Raw genomic sequence first — 15,736 nt, 5'->3', positions numbered from 1 at the left:
CTACGATCTAGATCTACTTCACGGGAGATGATGACAAAGATAACTGTGATACAGAAGCTCAAGACGTTAGTGGTGACAAAGTGAACAGTGCGGAACGGAAAAATTGTGGGACCAGAAAAGGAGCAAAAATGTATATTCCTACCCAGCAGATCACAAGTCACAGTGAATATGTATATTCAGAGCGAGGGTATATCCTTGAGGAAAACCTTGCATAGCCTGAACTGTAACTCTCTGTGAATTAAAACCTAGCCAGGTACCAGCATACAATTTCTCTCTTCATCTCTCCGATTGCGCCTTCCAACTATTCCATGGAATGCCTCTAGTAGGTAGAGTCACCTTTCCCCGTAGTAAATACATACAAAACACCAAAGCAAATGAGTTGTCCCCTGCTCCGAATGCCTGCCAATCTGAGCCTGAAAAGAGTATCAAGTTACACAGCCCTCCTCCCCGCATCCGCCCCCCTGCACTCAGGGGAGCCTAGAGAGCATAAAAAGCTGAACCCCATGTTCTCCAGCAGCTAGAAGCCTTTCCAAGATGGGCTGCCCAGCCTGCCTTCTTTGGCTGCTGCTCTTCCATGCGGTTTTTCTACGTGAAGCAGGTACAGCAGCTGATGCCCCGGGGCCATTTGCTCATGCCTTGTTCCAGGCTTGAAAGGGAAAGTGTGGATATTTGCACATAGTCCCCCCCGCACACTGTCGGAAAGCTTAAAATTAAATCCAGAAAAATAGAGCTTTTACTGAGTTTAATGCAATCTAACCACTAATGAGTGTTGCTGGGACAATCACGGAATACATGACCATGATCGATTAGGCAAGTTGGGTCAAATATTTTCCGTGAGATTTATTTCCTGTGAACAAGGCACTAGCCAATTTACTGCTCTTTTAAAGCATGGCTCTGTTTTTAGGATTCTGGAGAGAGATGGATAAAGAAGGAATTTTTGGCTGTAGGATGATTAAATAAGGATTTTGAAAATGTTCTTTGTGTTATATATTGATATTTAGCATTAGAGGTATTGAATTACTGTTATGATTTCTTTACCGTTGCTGAATGAAGTGGAAAGAATGTACCATAAAAGAATATCTTAGTTTGAAATATCTGATGTAACATAAAATGATCTGGGCTTGATTCATGAAGTCTTCTGTACCTTTCTATTTAAAAAAATTTCAATGTGATAGTCTTAGTTTTAATCTGTACTCCACATCTAGTCCTCTTAAGAAAATTTTAATTTAATTTGGAACTAAAATAATTGAAATTATTGAACTCTACATAATTTCAATTATTTTTATCTTTTGTGGCTTTCGGGGGAAATATCGAAGTCCTTTGTGGCTTAGCTTTCCTTTTTATACTAACAAATGAAAGTTTGGAAATACCCTTAATCAACAAATAGCTCGACTATAATTTTTATTCACTGTAAAGAAAAATCTAACTCACCGCCCACAGAATAATGTTTGATTGTAAAGTTTATACTCGAACTCTTTATTCTGCAAGTAATTGAATAGATACATTTATGTCAGCTACTCAAACATTTATTAAAACATACTAGCGTGTTAAGAAGGATTTAAGTGATTTCTTAAATCTTTGGGGATTTGGGGCCTTGTTTTTCATTTATAGATCCGATGATGTAAGAGTTTGGGAATATGGCTTTAGGGACAGAAAGTTCTGCATAATTCAATCCCTAACTATGTATTTCCTGACCATGTGAATTTGGGCAAGTTTTTTAATCTCTCCATGCTATTGTTTCTTCTCACATATAAAAGCGATAATTCATTGGATTGTTGAGGAGATTTAATGAAATGTCCACAAATCACTTGGAAGAATGCCTCAGGCCTAGGAAATACTAAATCAATGTTAACTATTATTATAAATCTATAGTTTCTAAACTGTGTATTTTAAACCGAGAAGTGAAAGTATAGGTTATCAGATTCAGATGATAAGATTTCACCTAATGTTTCCATTCCCCCAAGAAACCAAGATATTTTCTCCTTTCAGTATTTCGGTAATAAGTTTCAAGTAAGAGATTTGATATTTTTAGTATATCTAGCAGTGAAGGTTTTTTGTCACCACCCCCACCCCTCCCTGCCGCCCAGCGTATCAATACTGTTCAGGCAGGCACTCTGTAGTAATGACCTCTACCAAGTGTAGACGAGAAAGGGATGGAGCTTTCTGAAGCATAACATTTTTCAAATTTCTGAGAGTATTCAAAATTCTCTGTTTGTTCCAATGTGGCAAAGATGATGTTGAATTCGATGGTGCTGAAAATAATCAAGTATGGGCTGTGGCAATGTCCTTATCGGCATGGTTGAGAGCGACCCCTGGAACAATCTGGAATGAATCTCAGTCAACTCTGCCCCCAGGGCACACGTCTGTTACAGTTATGGACCTATTCGAAGTACATCGCTTCTCTTGGAAAATAGAACTGGACTATGATTCGATCTGTTTGGAATTAGGTGCCCAAGGATTTAGAATAAACGTGAGAGGCGGGAAATGAAGAGAAAATCCCCAGTTGGGTATCTGTAAGTTTAATGATTTCTGGGAGCTAGAACAAAAGCCACCTTAAAATTCAGTGAGTCTCTCAAGATAACTACTTGATTACATGTTGAAAGCGGCAGAGAGGGGGTCCCTGGAACTGAGATCAGCCTCGCTTCCGGTCCCACCCACTTTTCCCATCACACCAAAAAACCAAGTCCCAATGGCAAAATCAGCCAAAACGAGGGCTGTTAATTATAATGAATTGGGCATTTTGATAATCCAGTTACAACAATATGCGGCCCTCTTCTTCCTCTGCCTTATCCTTCTTTCCTTCAAATTTGCAAACTTACTGCCAGATTCTTGCCACACTGAGGGCCCACGTTGTTACCCTTATGGACCCATTTCCTAGCACAGTTCTTGGCGCAGTAGAGGACACTCCGTAAACAGCCTGAAAAATGAATGAAAAACAATGAGCGAGACCATCGCATCGTTGATGTCTGCCGGCTGGATCCTGTCAAAATAAACACAACAGGATTGTGAGGCTTCCCCTGAGTTGCTGAAATCTAAGGATATTTGAGAGGTGTAATAGATGTTATGGACACGATTTGCAAGTATCAGCTATCACTGGGGCCATTTTCTCAAGGACTGTTTCCTTCTTTATCTTCACCTTTTTTCAATCCTTTCGTCCACACTTACACTATCGCTTCCCCTCTCTCCCAAGATGTGTACTTCACTCTACAGTTTATAGGAGAGTGTTTCTGAGCTTCCAGGAGCATATGGATTAGTGATATGATATGGCCTTATAGGTGTTTATAGGCTCTTCGTGCCTATTGCACAAGAGTCTTCCAGACAATGGGGCCAGTGAGACCTTCCGGGAACAGCCACTCAGAAATACAACCACGGTTCAGTGCAGGTCTCACTGATATCGGGAGGGATTTGGGGCCTTGCAGACCACTGAAGCTCAATTAATATTAGGGTGATTCACATGGGAAATGTAAGGACAAAGGGCAACTTGTTGACCACTGGAGAAGAAAGGGCTATTTCTGAAAATGTCATTGTTCCCTGATATAGAATTTATCTGATCAACACAATCCAAGTTAAATAGTTAAAATAGTCCCTGAAAACCACAAGCCATCAGGTTACAATCAGTTCAGTTGTGTCCGACACTCTGGCCACCACCTCCTTTCCCTCCCTCACGCCCACGGACCCTGCCCGGTGCCCTCAGCCCTCCCTGCCTTTGTTGTTCCTCAGACCCTGGGCTTCCATCCCTGACACCATGGTCAGGACAGAAGCCCATAGAGTCAGATCTCAGCCGGATCCACACGGATGCCATAGCTGTCTGCTGTCATCTTCACCTTAGGTCAGACTTTCAACAGGTCTAACTCCTTCTCCTGCTTCAAATTTTATTTGAATGTTACTTTCTCAATCAAGCCTACTCTGTGCACCCATCGAGCATCCCGATCTTTGTTACCAGCTCTTATGTTCTCAGCACTTATCACTTTTAAGATACTACGGAGTTCACTTATCTATTTTCTGTTTTGTTCATTGACTGTCCCCCTCCTCTAGAATGTAAACTTCGCATGGATGGGGGTCTTACTCTGTTTCGTTTAGTGATGAACACCGACAACCTCAAACAGTCCTTGACACATAGTTGGTGCTCAGTGATACCAGTTGAACGGAGGCATGTAAGTGCTCAATCGATGTTAGCTTCGTTGTTGATGTTTTGAAGTACAAGGTTGAGAAATCAGTGGGTGCAGCATCTACTGTACATTCCCCAATTTAAAACTACTTTGTTTCGGTCAGTCCATATTAGAGGAGGACTGGTTGACAGTCTCCCATAATTGCCTTAAAATCTTGCGGTCAACGTCTCCTTTCACTGTTTTCCTTTCTCTGTATTCCATGGGTAATCGAGGCACGGGTTTTTGTGTGTATAACTGCCACCTGGGAAGCTCATTATAAACATGGGCCATAATCTCATAGGTCGGTAGGTCTGGGGTCAGGCAGTTTCTCCGGTGATTCTGACTAAGGTCATTGGGAGACCAACCTTGAAAACACACTGTGTTACATTTTATTCTCCCTCCTTTTATATACTGGGAGCTGCGGTCATAGTCCAAGCCCATGATACTTTCTGGTTCATTCTTATCTTTTTTTCTTGCTCATTTCTGGCCACCCCTGCTCTGTGCTGTTATGTCCCTTCTCTGAGCAAGAACTCGAAATGGAGCCTCCACCATCACTTAAAATGTCCATATTTCTCTTCCTAGAATTCAAAACCCTAAAAAAAAAAATCAATCTTTCCTATTTATCCATCCTGATACCCACCCTTCCTCCAACACAGAGCCGCTACTCTAGTTCAGAGGGTTCTCTTCTTGATTCCTAGAGAGAAGGGCTCATCCCTATTGATTCACTTCCTCTAAATTTAGCTGGTCCATTCTTCAAGGTCTTCCTGACGCCCCACACCGTTAATTCATTTGCCAGTCATTTAGCGGGTGCCTAGTAGATTCCAGGCACTGCAGGGAGGATGGTTCCTTCCATCCAGGATCCTCCCATCTCACTGGGGAGACAAGATGTGAATATAGGAAGTTCCAAGCCGATGGATATCCAGTGAGTTATTGGGACATTATCATTTGTTATTGGGTCCCCAGGTGCTCAGTGATGTTTGTTAAACTTGAGTGAACTGAATATGAAGACGTTGGGAGGTCAGTTAGGGGAATTAGGAAACACTTCATAAAGGTTTCCTGTTTGGGATTGATCTCGCCTAGATGGCTGGGATGCCATGTGGACATGAGGGATTATGACATTCCAAGGAATTTTAATAACCCACGAGAAGTCATAGAGATGGGCACTGTGACACTCCCTTCTCACTGGGGAGAAGGATGTGTAAACAGGAGAGGACCTGGAAAGGAAGCCGTGACTGTGATTACGGAGGGGTTTAAAATTCAGGCCAAGAACTTTGGCCTTGATTCACTGGATGGTGAAGTGCCGCAGGCGACAGGGGAATGAGTACACACACAGGTGACGGGTGAAGTGCCGCAGGCGACAGGGGAATGAGTACACAGGTGACACGGCCTAAGGTGAGGGGAGATGGAGTTAAGGAAGCTGGTTAAAAAAGTTCATGTGAGTCCACACAAAGTTAAAAAAATAAAAACCCTAATTCAGGGTGGCCAGGAGGGGCCGGGACAGCAGCGGCAGAGATGCTGCTATCTGAGGCGCGACCGTCTGCTATCCAGTCACCCTGCTGGGCCTGCTGAGCACACGGCACAGGGCTTCTTGATACGCTAACGAGATGACGGCTGTGGAAGTGCTTTGGAAAATGCTCTGTGTAGACAGGGATGGTTGCTCACGCAGAGGAATAGGTAGGTAGCAGTGGCATCGTAAGTGGAAGAATTAACCCGACCTGATGGTGGGACGGAGGAAGTGTGGGAGGGAAAGAAGTAAAGGAAAGATGAGGAAGCACCCAGGAACGTGAGGGGCTGGATAATTTATGGACTCAATGGCCAGACTCTGAAACTAAATCCCAGCATGCCCTTCTCAGCTGTGAGGTCTGGGCTCCTTGGCGTCTCAACTTCCTCATCTATTAAATGGGGATGGAAACAATAATCGAGTTGCTTTCAAGTCGGATCAAGGTAATTAAGACATGGAAAGTGCTTAGTCTCATGACGGGCACACAATAGGCATCGAATGAGGGTTCACTATTGTTATTAACGCCACCAAATTAGTTGACTTCCAGAAATATCTCCCCACACAGAGGCCTCTCCTTGGCCGGGCAGCCCAGACCACACTGCTGGTCACTGGACTGCATCCCCTTTGCTCTTGTGTCCAATCTCTGCAGGCAACAGAGATATTTTTTTTTTCCAGCTATAAGTACTAGGCTCTATATGTCTCTGATCTGTCCATCGGGACCTTATCCAATGACAAGAGCCGGCAGACCCTCCCCAACAGACATGGTTTAAATGCACAGCTGTAAATCTACTCACACCCAAAGCATCACGGACCTATATCCTGGGTGGTTTGTCTACCGAGAAAGGTTTCACTTCATCATGGCTGAAAGAAACAGGTGGGAGCTGAAGGGCAGAAAGGCTCAAGGTGCGAAATCTGTCAGAGAGGCTGCTTTGGAGGCTATTACTTGTTTGTTTCTTCAAAGATCAAAGTGACTGTGCTTAACCAGAAAGCGTTGGGAACCAGGAAAAAACTGAACTGCAGCTGCCAAACATCTCATCCCTCACCTGAGCTGCCTTTACAAGACACATCCCAACATGTAAAATTAATTAACTGATACGAATGAAATAATCCCTAAAGGAAAACCTGTTATAAAAATAAAAAATAGAAAAATTAACTTAAAGCCAAAAAAAGGACTTTTTTTTTTTTTTGTAAAAAAGATAAACTCGGGAGATACTATAAGACACCAAATAAAAACTAAAAAGCATGGTTAAATTTATGTGTAAACTGTAGCTTAATTAAAGAAAATGCTTCAACGTTAACTACAGATAGCCGAGATGCATAACAAAATATTGAAAGCTGGAGTAACCAGTACCAACACTTACTTGGTCAAAAGGAGGACCCAGTATGCGTCAAAGCAAGAGCTTAAGGAAAGCCAACCCCAGAACATGGTTTCCAAAATTAGCCGCACGACAAAATAATCATTTGGATTATTGAAAATTTGGATTTCCAGGCCCCGCTCTGCTGAGCCTGTGAGTCAGTGAGTTCGGAGTAGGGCCCCGCGCTGCTTTCTGATGCTGGGTCGTATTCTCCCTGTCCCGAACACCTGGGTTTTAACATGGCTGATGTGTCTCAGTTTGCTCCAGGTGGGACATCGGAGGACCTAGAGAACAGCCAAAGAAGAGACACTCTCAAAGAAGCACCATGCCAGACACACCTGCGGAGCAGCAAGATGGTGAGTCAGAACCGAATAGCCCCCTTGGCCCGGAAGAGCAGGGGACGGAGGGTGCAGAGAAGCTGCGAAGGGCCCTGGGGGTGGGCAGTCCCCACCCAGCGGGGCAAGTCACCCATCCCCAGAAATAAAGACACCCCTTTTTCATTTCTGCTTAACAAGACAGGGATGCCCTCCGATCTTTATCTAATTTCATGGTCCCCACACATTAAAGACTGACTTCAGGGACTCTGTTTCAGGGGCTCTTAAGTCTTGGGGTATATGGTCATGCCCCCAAGAGCTTGTTGAGCATGCAAAACCCCAGGCCCCACTCCCAGACATGGGGTGCACTCAAGGAATCTGCATGATTAGCATACCTCCCCAGAGATTCAAAAGATGTATGTTATGTGAACGCCACATTCTGAGAAGTGCTACTCCCTAGCCTCTGGGAAGAAAGAAGTCGGGACCACCCCAGTGAGGGCTGCGGTCAGCGGCTAGCTGTGGGAATTTCTATCAGTCTCTTTATCTCTTATTTACTCATTAGTAAAATGGACATAGTAAAAATCGCCCGCTCCCAAGTGCTGCCTCTGTGCCAGGCCCTTTATGTAGACTCGATTCGTTAACCTCCTTTGAGGCAGGCACTGTCACCATCGTCCCCCCTTTACAGACAAGGAAAATGAGAGGTGAAGGGGCCCACACGAATCACACAGCGAGTGCGTGGCAGAGCTGAGAAACGGACCTGGAGTCCGCTGTGGTGACCGCTCTGGTAGTCGCGAGCCTTAAAAACATGTCCGTTGTAAAGGGTTTAGCACAGTATCTGAAACGCAGATGGTGCTCAATAAATGGTACTTATTATCTTGATGATGACGGTGGTGGGGAAGGTCATGACTCCACTCACCAACGTTTTGATGGGAGTCGGAGGAGGGCTGCCTTCTCCCAAAGACTGGCTTGCTGCGCTGCTCATGGAAGGTTCTGGAAGGTGTTCTGACTGTGCCGAAGTCTATTTTGAGGGTGTATGATGCGCAACGTGCAATGACCTATGGGATGAGAATGAAGCGCAGGTGGTGTGCCAGCAGCTGGGCTATGGGACAGCGGTCTCTGTCCCCACAGAGGCCCATTTTGGCCAGGGCCCCGGCCCAGTTCTTCTGGACAATGTTCTGAGACCCAGACCGAGCTGGGGCCAGGCTCCCACACCAGCTGGTTCACCCACAACTGAATGTGGGGGAGATGCTGGTGTCATCGTCTCTTCATTGTGTTCTTAGCATGTCATCTACTCCTAGTCCGGGTATACGGAATCTGTTGAATGATTTTGCCCAAAAGACTGCCTTAAAGCAAGAATCCCATCTGGTCACGTGGCGCTTTCCAGTTTTCTAAGCACATTCCACCCGCTACCCCATTCCATCCTTACACAACTCAGGCGGGCCTGTTTTGTGATCCTTATTTTACAAATAAGGAAACCACGACCAAGTTATGTCACATGGCAGCTGTTCAGGCCTCTGGACTCCATACCTGGTGCTCTGTCCGCTCCACCAAACATGCCTACGTTCTGGAAAAATCGCCCTGAATCTAGGTGGTGGGATTTGCAAACGTTCGGAGTTGTCTTTGATGCTCTGCCAGCATCCAAACCCATCTTACCTACTTCAGCTCCGAATACTCACATGTCCCAAGCCCCGGCGAGCTCCCCACATGCAGAGAACCCCCTTGCTGAGCTGACCTAATTGATTTAAACCAGGGCCTCCAGCCCAACTTCCCACATCATCAAAACTCACGCTACCCACATTTCATTTCCTTAAGCGCCCTTCCCTCCGGCGATGTTGAGAGAAAGTTTACATACGTTAATTGGGGAAAGGAGTAATTGACTATCTGAGTGAGAGAGCGAATGTTAATGGATTAATCAATTCCTGTTTCTCAAATGCCCCCCACAGCAAAGCCCAGAGTTCTAGAGACTCTCTTTAAAATCCTTTTATCTTAACAAGTCACATGGAGTTTTACTTCCAAGTTATACTAAACCCATATATATCTTAATATGAAAACAACATTTTAAATACTCCACGTCAGGCATCATTGATCTTTTAGGAAAATGTATCGTTTGGCCTGTGAGTGTCTCCAACCACAATCTCAGGCTGAGAAACTGAGAAAAACCAACCCTAGTTGAATGAATTCAGCTCTTCCTAAGTATGGAGTTTAGACTAAGATATTTATATTTCAATGAATACGGAAAACGGTCAAAAGATCTTTCCTTCCAAGATTCCTTTTTGGAATAACTACATATAAGACTAATTCCAGGCTGAACTTTTTCACTGAGGTCACAGCAATGAGACGATAGATGACCCTTCCAGCAAGTGCTGTGCATTTCAGAATTTTTAGCATCTCTAAAAATTTTACCATCTCTAAAAATACACTCAACTTTTTTTCTTTCTTATGAAATATGAATACGAAACTTTAAGAGCTTTTGGTATCATACTTTAGTATATCTTCACCACAACAGCGTGTATGCCCCCAGTCCTCTGTATTTACCGTCACCCACTGCAGGAGGTGCGGGGAGGGGCAGAGGCAAATAGTGAATGTAATAATCGAAAGGACTCACCAAAGCAAAGGACTCACAAAAACATGGTTCCTTTAACCATGTAGGAAACATTTTCTCCCCAACATGTTTTGTTCCATTCAGCTCTTCCTAAGTATGGAGTTTAGACTAAGATATTTATATTTCAATGAATACGGAAAACGGTCAAAAGATCTTTCCTTCCAAGATTCCTTTTTGGAATAACTACATATAAGACTAATTCCAGGCTGAACTTTTTCACTGAGGTCACAGCAATGAGACGATAGATGACCCTTCCAGCAAGTGCTGTGCATTTCAGAATTTTTAGCATCTCTAAAAATTTTACCATCTCTAAAAATACACTCAACTTTTTTTCTTTCTTATGAAATATGAATACGAAACTTTAAGAGCTTTTGGTATCATACTTTAGTATATCTTCACCGCAACAGCGTGTATGCCCCCAGTCCTCTGTATTTACCAACATCACCCACTGCAGGAGGTAGGGGGAGGGGCAGAGGCAAATAGTGAATGTAATAATCGAAAGGACTCACCAAAGCAAAGGACTCACAAAAACATGGTTCCTTTAACCATGTAGGAAACATTTTCTCCCCAAACTGTTTTGTTCCTGTTGCCCAAATGTATTTTAGAAAATTAGAGAGTGAGGATATGAATATGACTAGATAAGTTATTCGAAGATGTAAGTGAACTAAAATCAGACTAAAAAGCATCGGACTTCAGACACTCCTATGACGCCTGTGAGTCTGAGCAGACCCGGGCATGGCCTCAGGGCCCTGGGTACCTTTCCATCCCATTCGGCAGATCCAGAGACGAATGAAGGAAAGCACACCCTTTATGGTTAACCTGAGCCCTTTGTCACCCCTCTTCTTTGGAAATCCCTTAATGAGAAATACACTTCTACCCATAGTCCACCCTTTTGCCTTTCTGGAAGAGATGCGTTTGCACGAAGAATCCAGTTTAAAAGAACCATATGTGAGTGACACTGAGCTGCCCGAGTACATATGGATGTTCGCTTGCCATGACTCAAAAACAGCCTACAGAATACATTTCCCAAAGCATGCCCTGAGCTCAAGGTCTGCTCTGTGAGACTGTCACACACGTGCATCACTCCCCGGTCAACTTGGGCGGACTATTTCACATGACAATGACACCTCTTTCTCTCTGCTCTCGGTTGCTGAGATCCTAACACCATTTCCTGGTGGTGAGTCAAGGTTTTCTAACTCCTCATTTGATGTGGTTCAGTGGGTCGTGTGCTTCTAAACAGCAGATAGGTCTCCAACCTAACACATACTACCAAAGAGAGATTTCTATCCTGTTCTTTTTTTGTCCATCGAATTCCCTACGCTTCTTGCAAGCCTCAGGTCTGTCATTACATCTTAGAAAAGATATTCTGGAATTCCCACTCCAATCATGTACTCTTAAAACATTGCACATATTTAAATCTCCCTTCACTTCTTAGCCCTTAGCATAGTTATTATATATCTAAATTTAGTTTTGTTTTTTGTTATCATTGTTTTTGTTTTAATTTTTAAAAAAATTTCAATCGCCGTTGACATTCAATATTATATTAGTTTCAGCCATACAGCATAGTGGTTAGACATTTATATAACTTACGATCCTCCAGACAACTCCAGTACCCACCTGGCACCATTCATGGTTCTTACAATAGTATTGACTATATTTCCTATGCTATCCTTCACATCCCTGTCACTATTTTGTAACTGCCAATTTGTAAACTTAGTTTTGGATTAATGTCACTGCCTTCTCCAGTCTCCTCAAACTAGACTCTAAACTCAGTGAAAGCAAAGATCAGGTGTGTTCTGTGAACCACACGGTATCTGCCGAGCTACCTACTGGGACCTGGCACCTGTTCAATAAAAACTTGCTGCCTGGTTAAACAGATGGGTTGACGCAGAATATATTCCTTCTCCTAACAGGCAATGTTTTTCTATCTTTAAAAGGCTGGCCGCAATTACAACTAGTGAGTGGGTCAGGCAGATGCTCTGGACGTGTGGAAGTGTTCTACCGTGGCCAGTGGGGCAAGGTTTGTGATGACCACTGGGACATGAATGACGCCGAGGTGGTATGCAGGCAGCTGAACTGTGGGCAGGCCCTCGCAGCCCCTGGTGAGGCTGAATTTGGTGAAGGTGAAGGCAAGTTTCTGTTGAATGATGTGGACTGTACAGGAAGAGAGAGTTTTCTGGGACAGTGTCCTCATGCTGGCTGGTCCCTCCATAACTGCGGTCCTGGAGAAGAAGCCGGTGTCGTCTGCTCAGGTAACGCACATCTCATTATCTAGTGGGCACCTCCGCTAATCTTATTGGCAATGCTTGCGCCTGTGTCATAGAAGGCCATCTCCGACCACTTTGGGGAGCTGAAAGTAAACACGCCTTGGTAACTGGAGAGCTTCAACTTGAGCTCAGAAATTTGCTAGCCACAAGATGTTGAAATGGATTTTGTACAGGGAGAGCAGTGGAAGATTTTGGTGGTTCTGTTACAAGGACTAGGCTTCAAAATGACTGGTGAAAATGCCACTTAAGTCGACAGTGGCGTCGATCGCTCACCGAGGGTATTCTCTATTTGTTTCTTCAGGGCATCGTGAGGGGCTAAGACAGCAAGTTTCTTCCCACTGAAAGTTCGTAGTCTTATGAAGGTGAAGAAATGAGGAGTTTATAAATTAAAGTAGCGCTGATTTTTGCCCTGTGGATTGTGAGTCCAGGCCACGCATTGCTAATCACAAATCTCTGACCAGTTAGTCATATCAGACTCGGCACTGTTGACATTTGAGGCCATGTAATTCTTTCTGGTGGGTGGTGTCTTGTGCACCATAGGGTAATTAGCAGTATCCCTGACCTCTACCCACTGAATGACAACCAAAAATGTCTTCAGACATTGTCAAATGTCCCTTGGCGGGGAGCGGGGGAGGGGCTCCTATTGAGAACCACTACTCTAGATACACAAACAAATTTCCACCACACACGTGACTAATATTCAGCATATTACCGATGCTAGATACAAAAGTGTGCCAAGGGGAAATAAAAGAAATAATTGAGTGGGTCCAGAGCAGTGAACTTTGTCACTTGCTAAAAATTCCACCTGTATCCAGCCAGAAAGACTATACGATACTAACGTAAATAATAAGTTTTTAAAGTCAATTCAAACAGCTCAAATATTGGTGTGTACGTGTGGTTGGGGGGGGTTGATTACATTTATTTTTTTCTCTTTTTTCCCTTTGCTTTGGCTTTGTTGTTGTTGTTATTGTTGGGTTTTTGATTTAGAATCCCCTCAAAGCAGTCCCTTCTGTAAAGCCACTGGGCTTTTACGTGTGCGACAAGTGTTTGCCTTCTATTTGGAGGTTTACAGTCCACAGGTGGACACGGCACAGCCACTCTGGGTGGATCATGCATTATTAGACACACTGTGCTGATATTTATATGCTCGACGGTTAATTAAAGCCATCTGAATTAAAGAAAGAGAGTCAATATTTTTATTTCTAGGCGTCATATTCTTTCACTTTAAAATTTATTTTGAATGGAAGCATTTTTAGGGAAATAAAAGCCCCCTTCTAAAGTGATCTTTTCTCCCCCCGCATATATTAACAGAGACTGAGTATTTAAAACCTGCACTGGGCAAGTAAATTCATGCTTTTGTTTTATCAACCTGACTTTTTCCATTCTCTGAGCTTCCTCGGCAGGTGTAAGGTAAACCAGAAAGGAAAACATGGAATAAAGACTGGGAGGCATCAGACTGCCGTATTTCAGCAAACATTATTTGCCATTTCCCCATTCCTGGGCTGTTAAAATGATCCCACCACCAAGATGAAAATGCTGTCGGGCCTCTTTTGCCCTTTCATAAGAGTTAGCTTTATTTTCATTCGGTCATGAGGGTTTTAAGTTATTCTCTAGTATTGATATTTTTATTTTCCCAGTGGAAATGTTGTAGGAAAAGCACTATTCCTACCACTAGTTAAGGAAAAATCTTGGTAAATTATTTGTTCGACATATGTTCTTTCTCACGATGTGGGCTGAGTATGGCTGGTGAAGGGAATAAATATTTTTACATCTTAACAGCCATCGAATCCTCAACCCCTCTCCCTGAAGAAAGTGCGGAGGAATCATTGTCAATGCCCCAAGGTAGGAAGTATTTTCTTATTGAATTTGCAGTCTTGGTCCTTATTTGGTGCAAATTTTCCTTTTCATTTAAAACCAAAAGGTTTTTTGTTGTTGTTGTTGGCATTGCTGAACCAGATTCGAAGGGGAGAACATTCTACATATTTTGTCCGTGAACTATCCATTTATTCGTATAGTAGGAAACTGGAGAGTCCTGCAACAAGTAAACCCAGTAGGAATATGTTTAAGACAGGTGTATATACTAGCCAAGGTGAGCTTCGAGATAAAGGAGAGATGGTGGGTTTGACAGTAGAAGACGTGAGTTTAGGTTCCATCTCTGCCACGTGTTCAGTGTAGGCAAACCACCGACTCTCCTTTTTAAAAGGGGGACAGACACGTCCCCTTCACAGGGCTCCATTTGGGTTAAATGAGATCATGTACATGGAGTGATAACAAGAGCCAACTTCTATCGAGTGTTAATGATGTTCCAGGCTCTGTTCTAAGACCTTTACCTGCACAGTTGTTAGTTATTTAATTCTCTAATTCAGGGGTCAGCAAATCTTTACTCTAAAGGGTCAGATAGTAAATATGTGGGGCTCTGTGGAACGGATCGTCACTGTCGCATTTACTCAACTCTGCTCTCATAGCATGAAAGCAGACGAACAATTTGTGAACTGATGGGCACGCCTTTGTTCCAATAAAGTTTTATTTACAAAACCCGGTACTGGGCTGGATTTAAACCACAAGCTTTAGTTTTCTGACCCTTGCTCTAATGAATGAATTAATTCTCAGCACCGTGCGGGCATGATTATTTAGTTTTCACAATACTTTACGAAGTAGGTACTATTGTAATTCCCATTCCACTGATGAAAAAACTGAGGTATAGAAAGATAAATCTACTTGCCCAAGGCCATGGAGTTAGCAAGGATCCCAGCTGCTAGTTGGTTAGATATTATAACACCTTGCTTGGCTTTTATGGAGAGCTGGTGTTAACAATGGACATATTCTTCTCAGTCAGGTCTGGTTTCTCAATCCAGAAGGCCTTGGAACCATCCCTATTGCTCCCTTTCCCTCACTCCACACAACCAACATATCAGAAATTCTCATCTGTAAAACACCTCATCTTGCACTGTGCTCCCCACTGGTTCCCCCCCCGCCCCCGCCCCAAACTAACAAGGTAGTTTCCACCTTAGGACATTTGTGCTGGCTCTTTCTTCTGTCTAAAATGCTCTTCTTCAGCCTTCTCCTTGGAATCAGGTCTCAATTAAAATTTCTTCAGAGAGGATTCCCCTGAGTACACAATCCAAAGTAAACTCTCTCTCAGTCATGTCTTATTTTATCAGCCTGTCGTTTATCTCTTTGTAGTACTTACACCATCTGAGATGGCCTGTGTATGTTTCTTTGTGTACCTGCTCATCACATGTCCTCCCCACCCTACTCCCTAGAGTAAGTTTTGTGAGAGCAGGAACTTTGGCATGTTTATTTCAGAGCCAATGACAGTTCCTGGGACATGACTGATTCTAAATAAATACTTACTGAACAGCCTGTCGTTTATCTCTTTGTAGTACTTACACCATCTGAGATGGCCTGTGTATGTTTCTTTGTGTACCTGCTCATCACATGTCCTCCCCACCCTACTCCCTAGAGTAAGTTTTGTGAGAGCAGGAACTTTGGCATGTTTATTTCAGAGCCAAGGACAATTCCTGGGACATGACTGATTCTAAATAAATA

The 15,736-nt window shown here is 43.5% G+C and overlaps 1 protein-coding gene across 1 annotated transcript in view; it reads left to right on the top strand.

Annotated features, from left to right (window-relative positions):
* The window catches only part of DMBT1 (deleted in malignant brain tumors 1), a gene marked incomplete at its 5' end in the record, with an annotated part of 131,721 nt that overhangs the window by 39,914 nt on the left and 76,071 nt on the right, over positions 1-15,736 (top strand). The window contains 2 exon segments of the mRNA XM_025047551.1: positions 1,903-1,907; positions 11,858-12,194. Of these exon segments, the coding sequence (XP_024903319.1) occupies positions 1,903-1,907; positions 11,858-12,194 (342 nt within the window).

Source organism: Pteropus alecto, unplaced genomic scaffold, assembly GCF_000325575.1.
Source record: "Pteropus alecto unplaced genomic scaffold, ASM32557v1 scaffold74, whole genome shotgun sequence".
Classification (NCBI taxonomy): Eukaryota; Metazoa; Chordata; class Mammalia; order Chiroptera; family Pteropodidae; genus Pteropus; species Pteropus alecto.
This window is presented reverse-complemented; position numbering and strand designations above follow the sequence as displayed.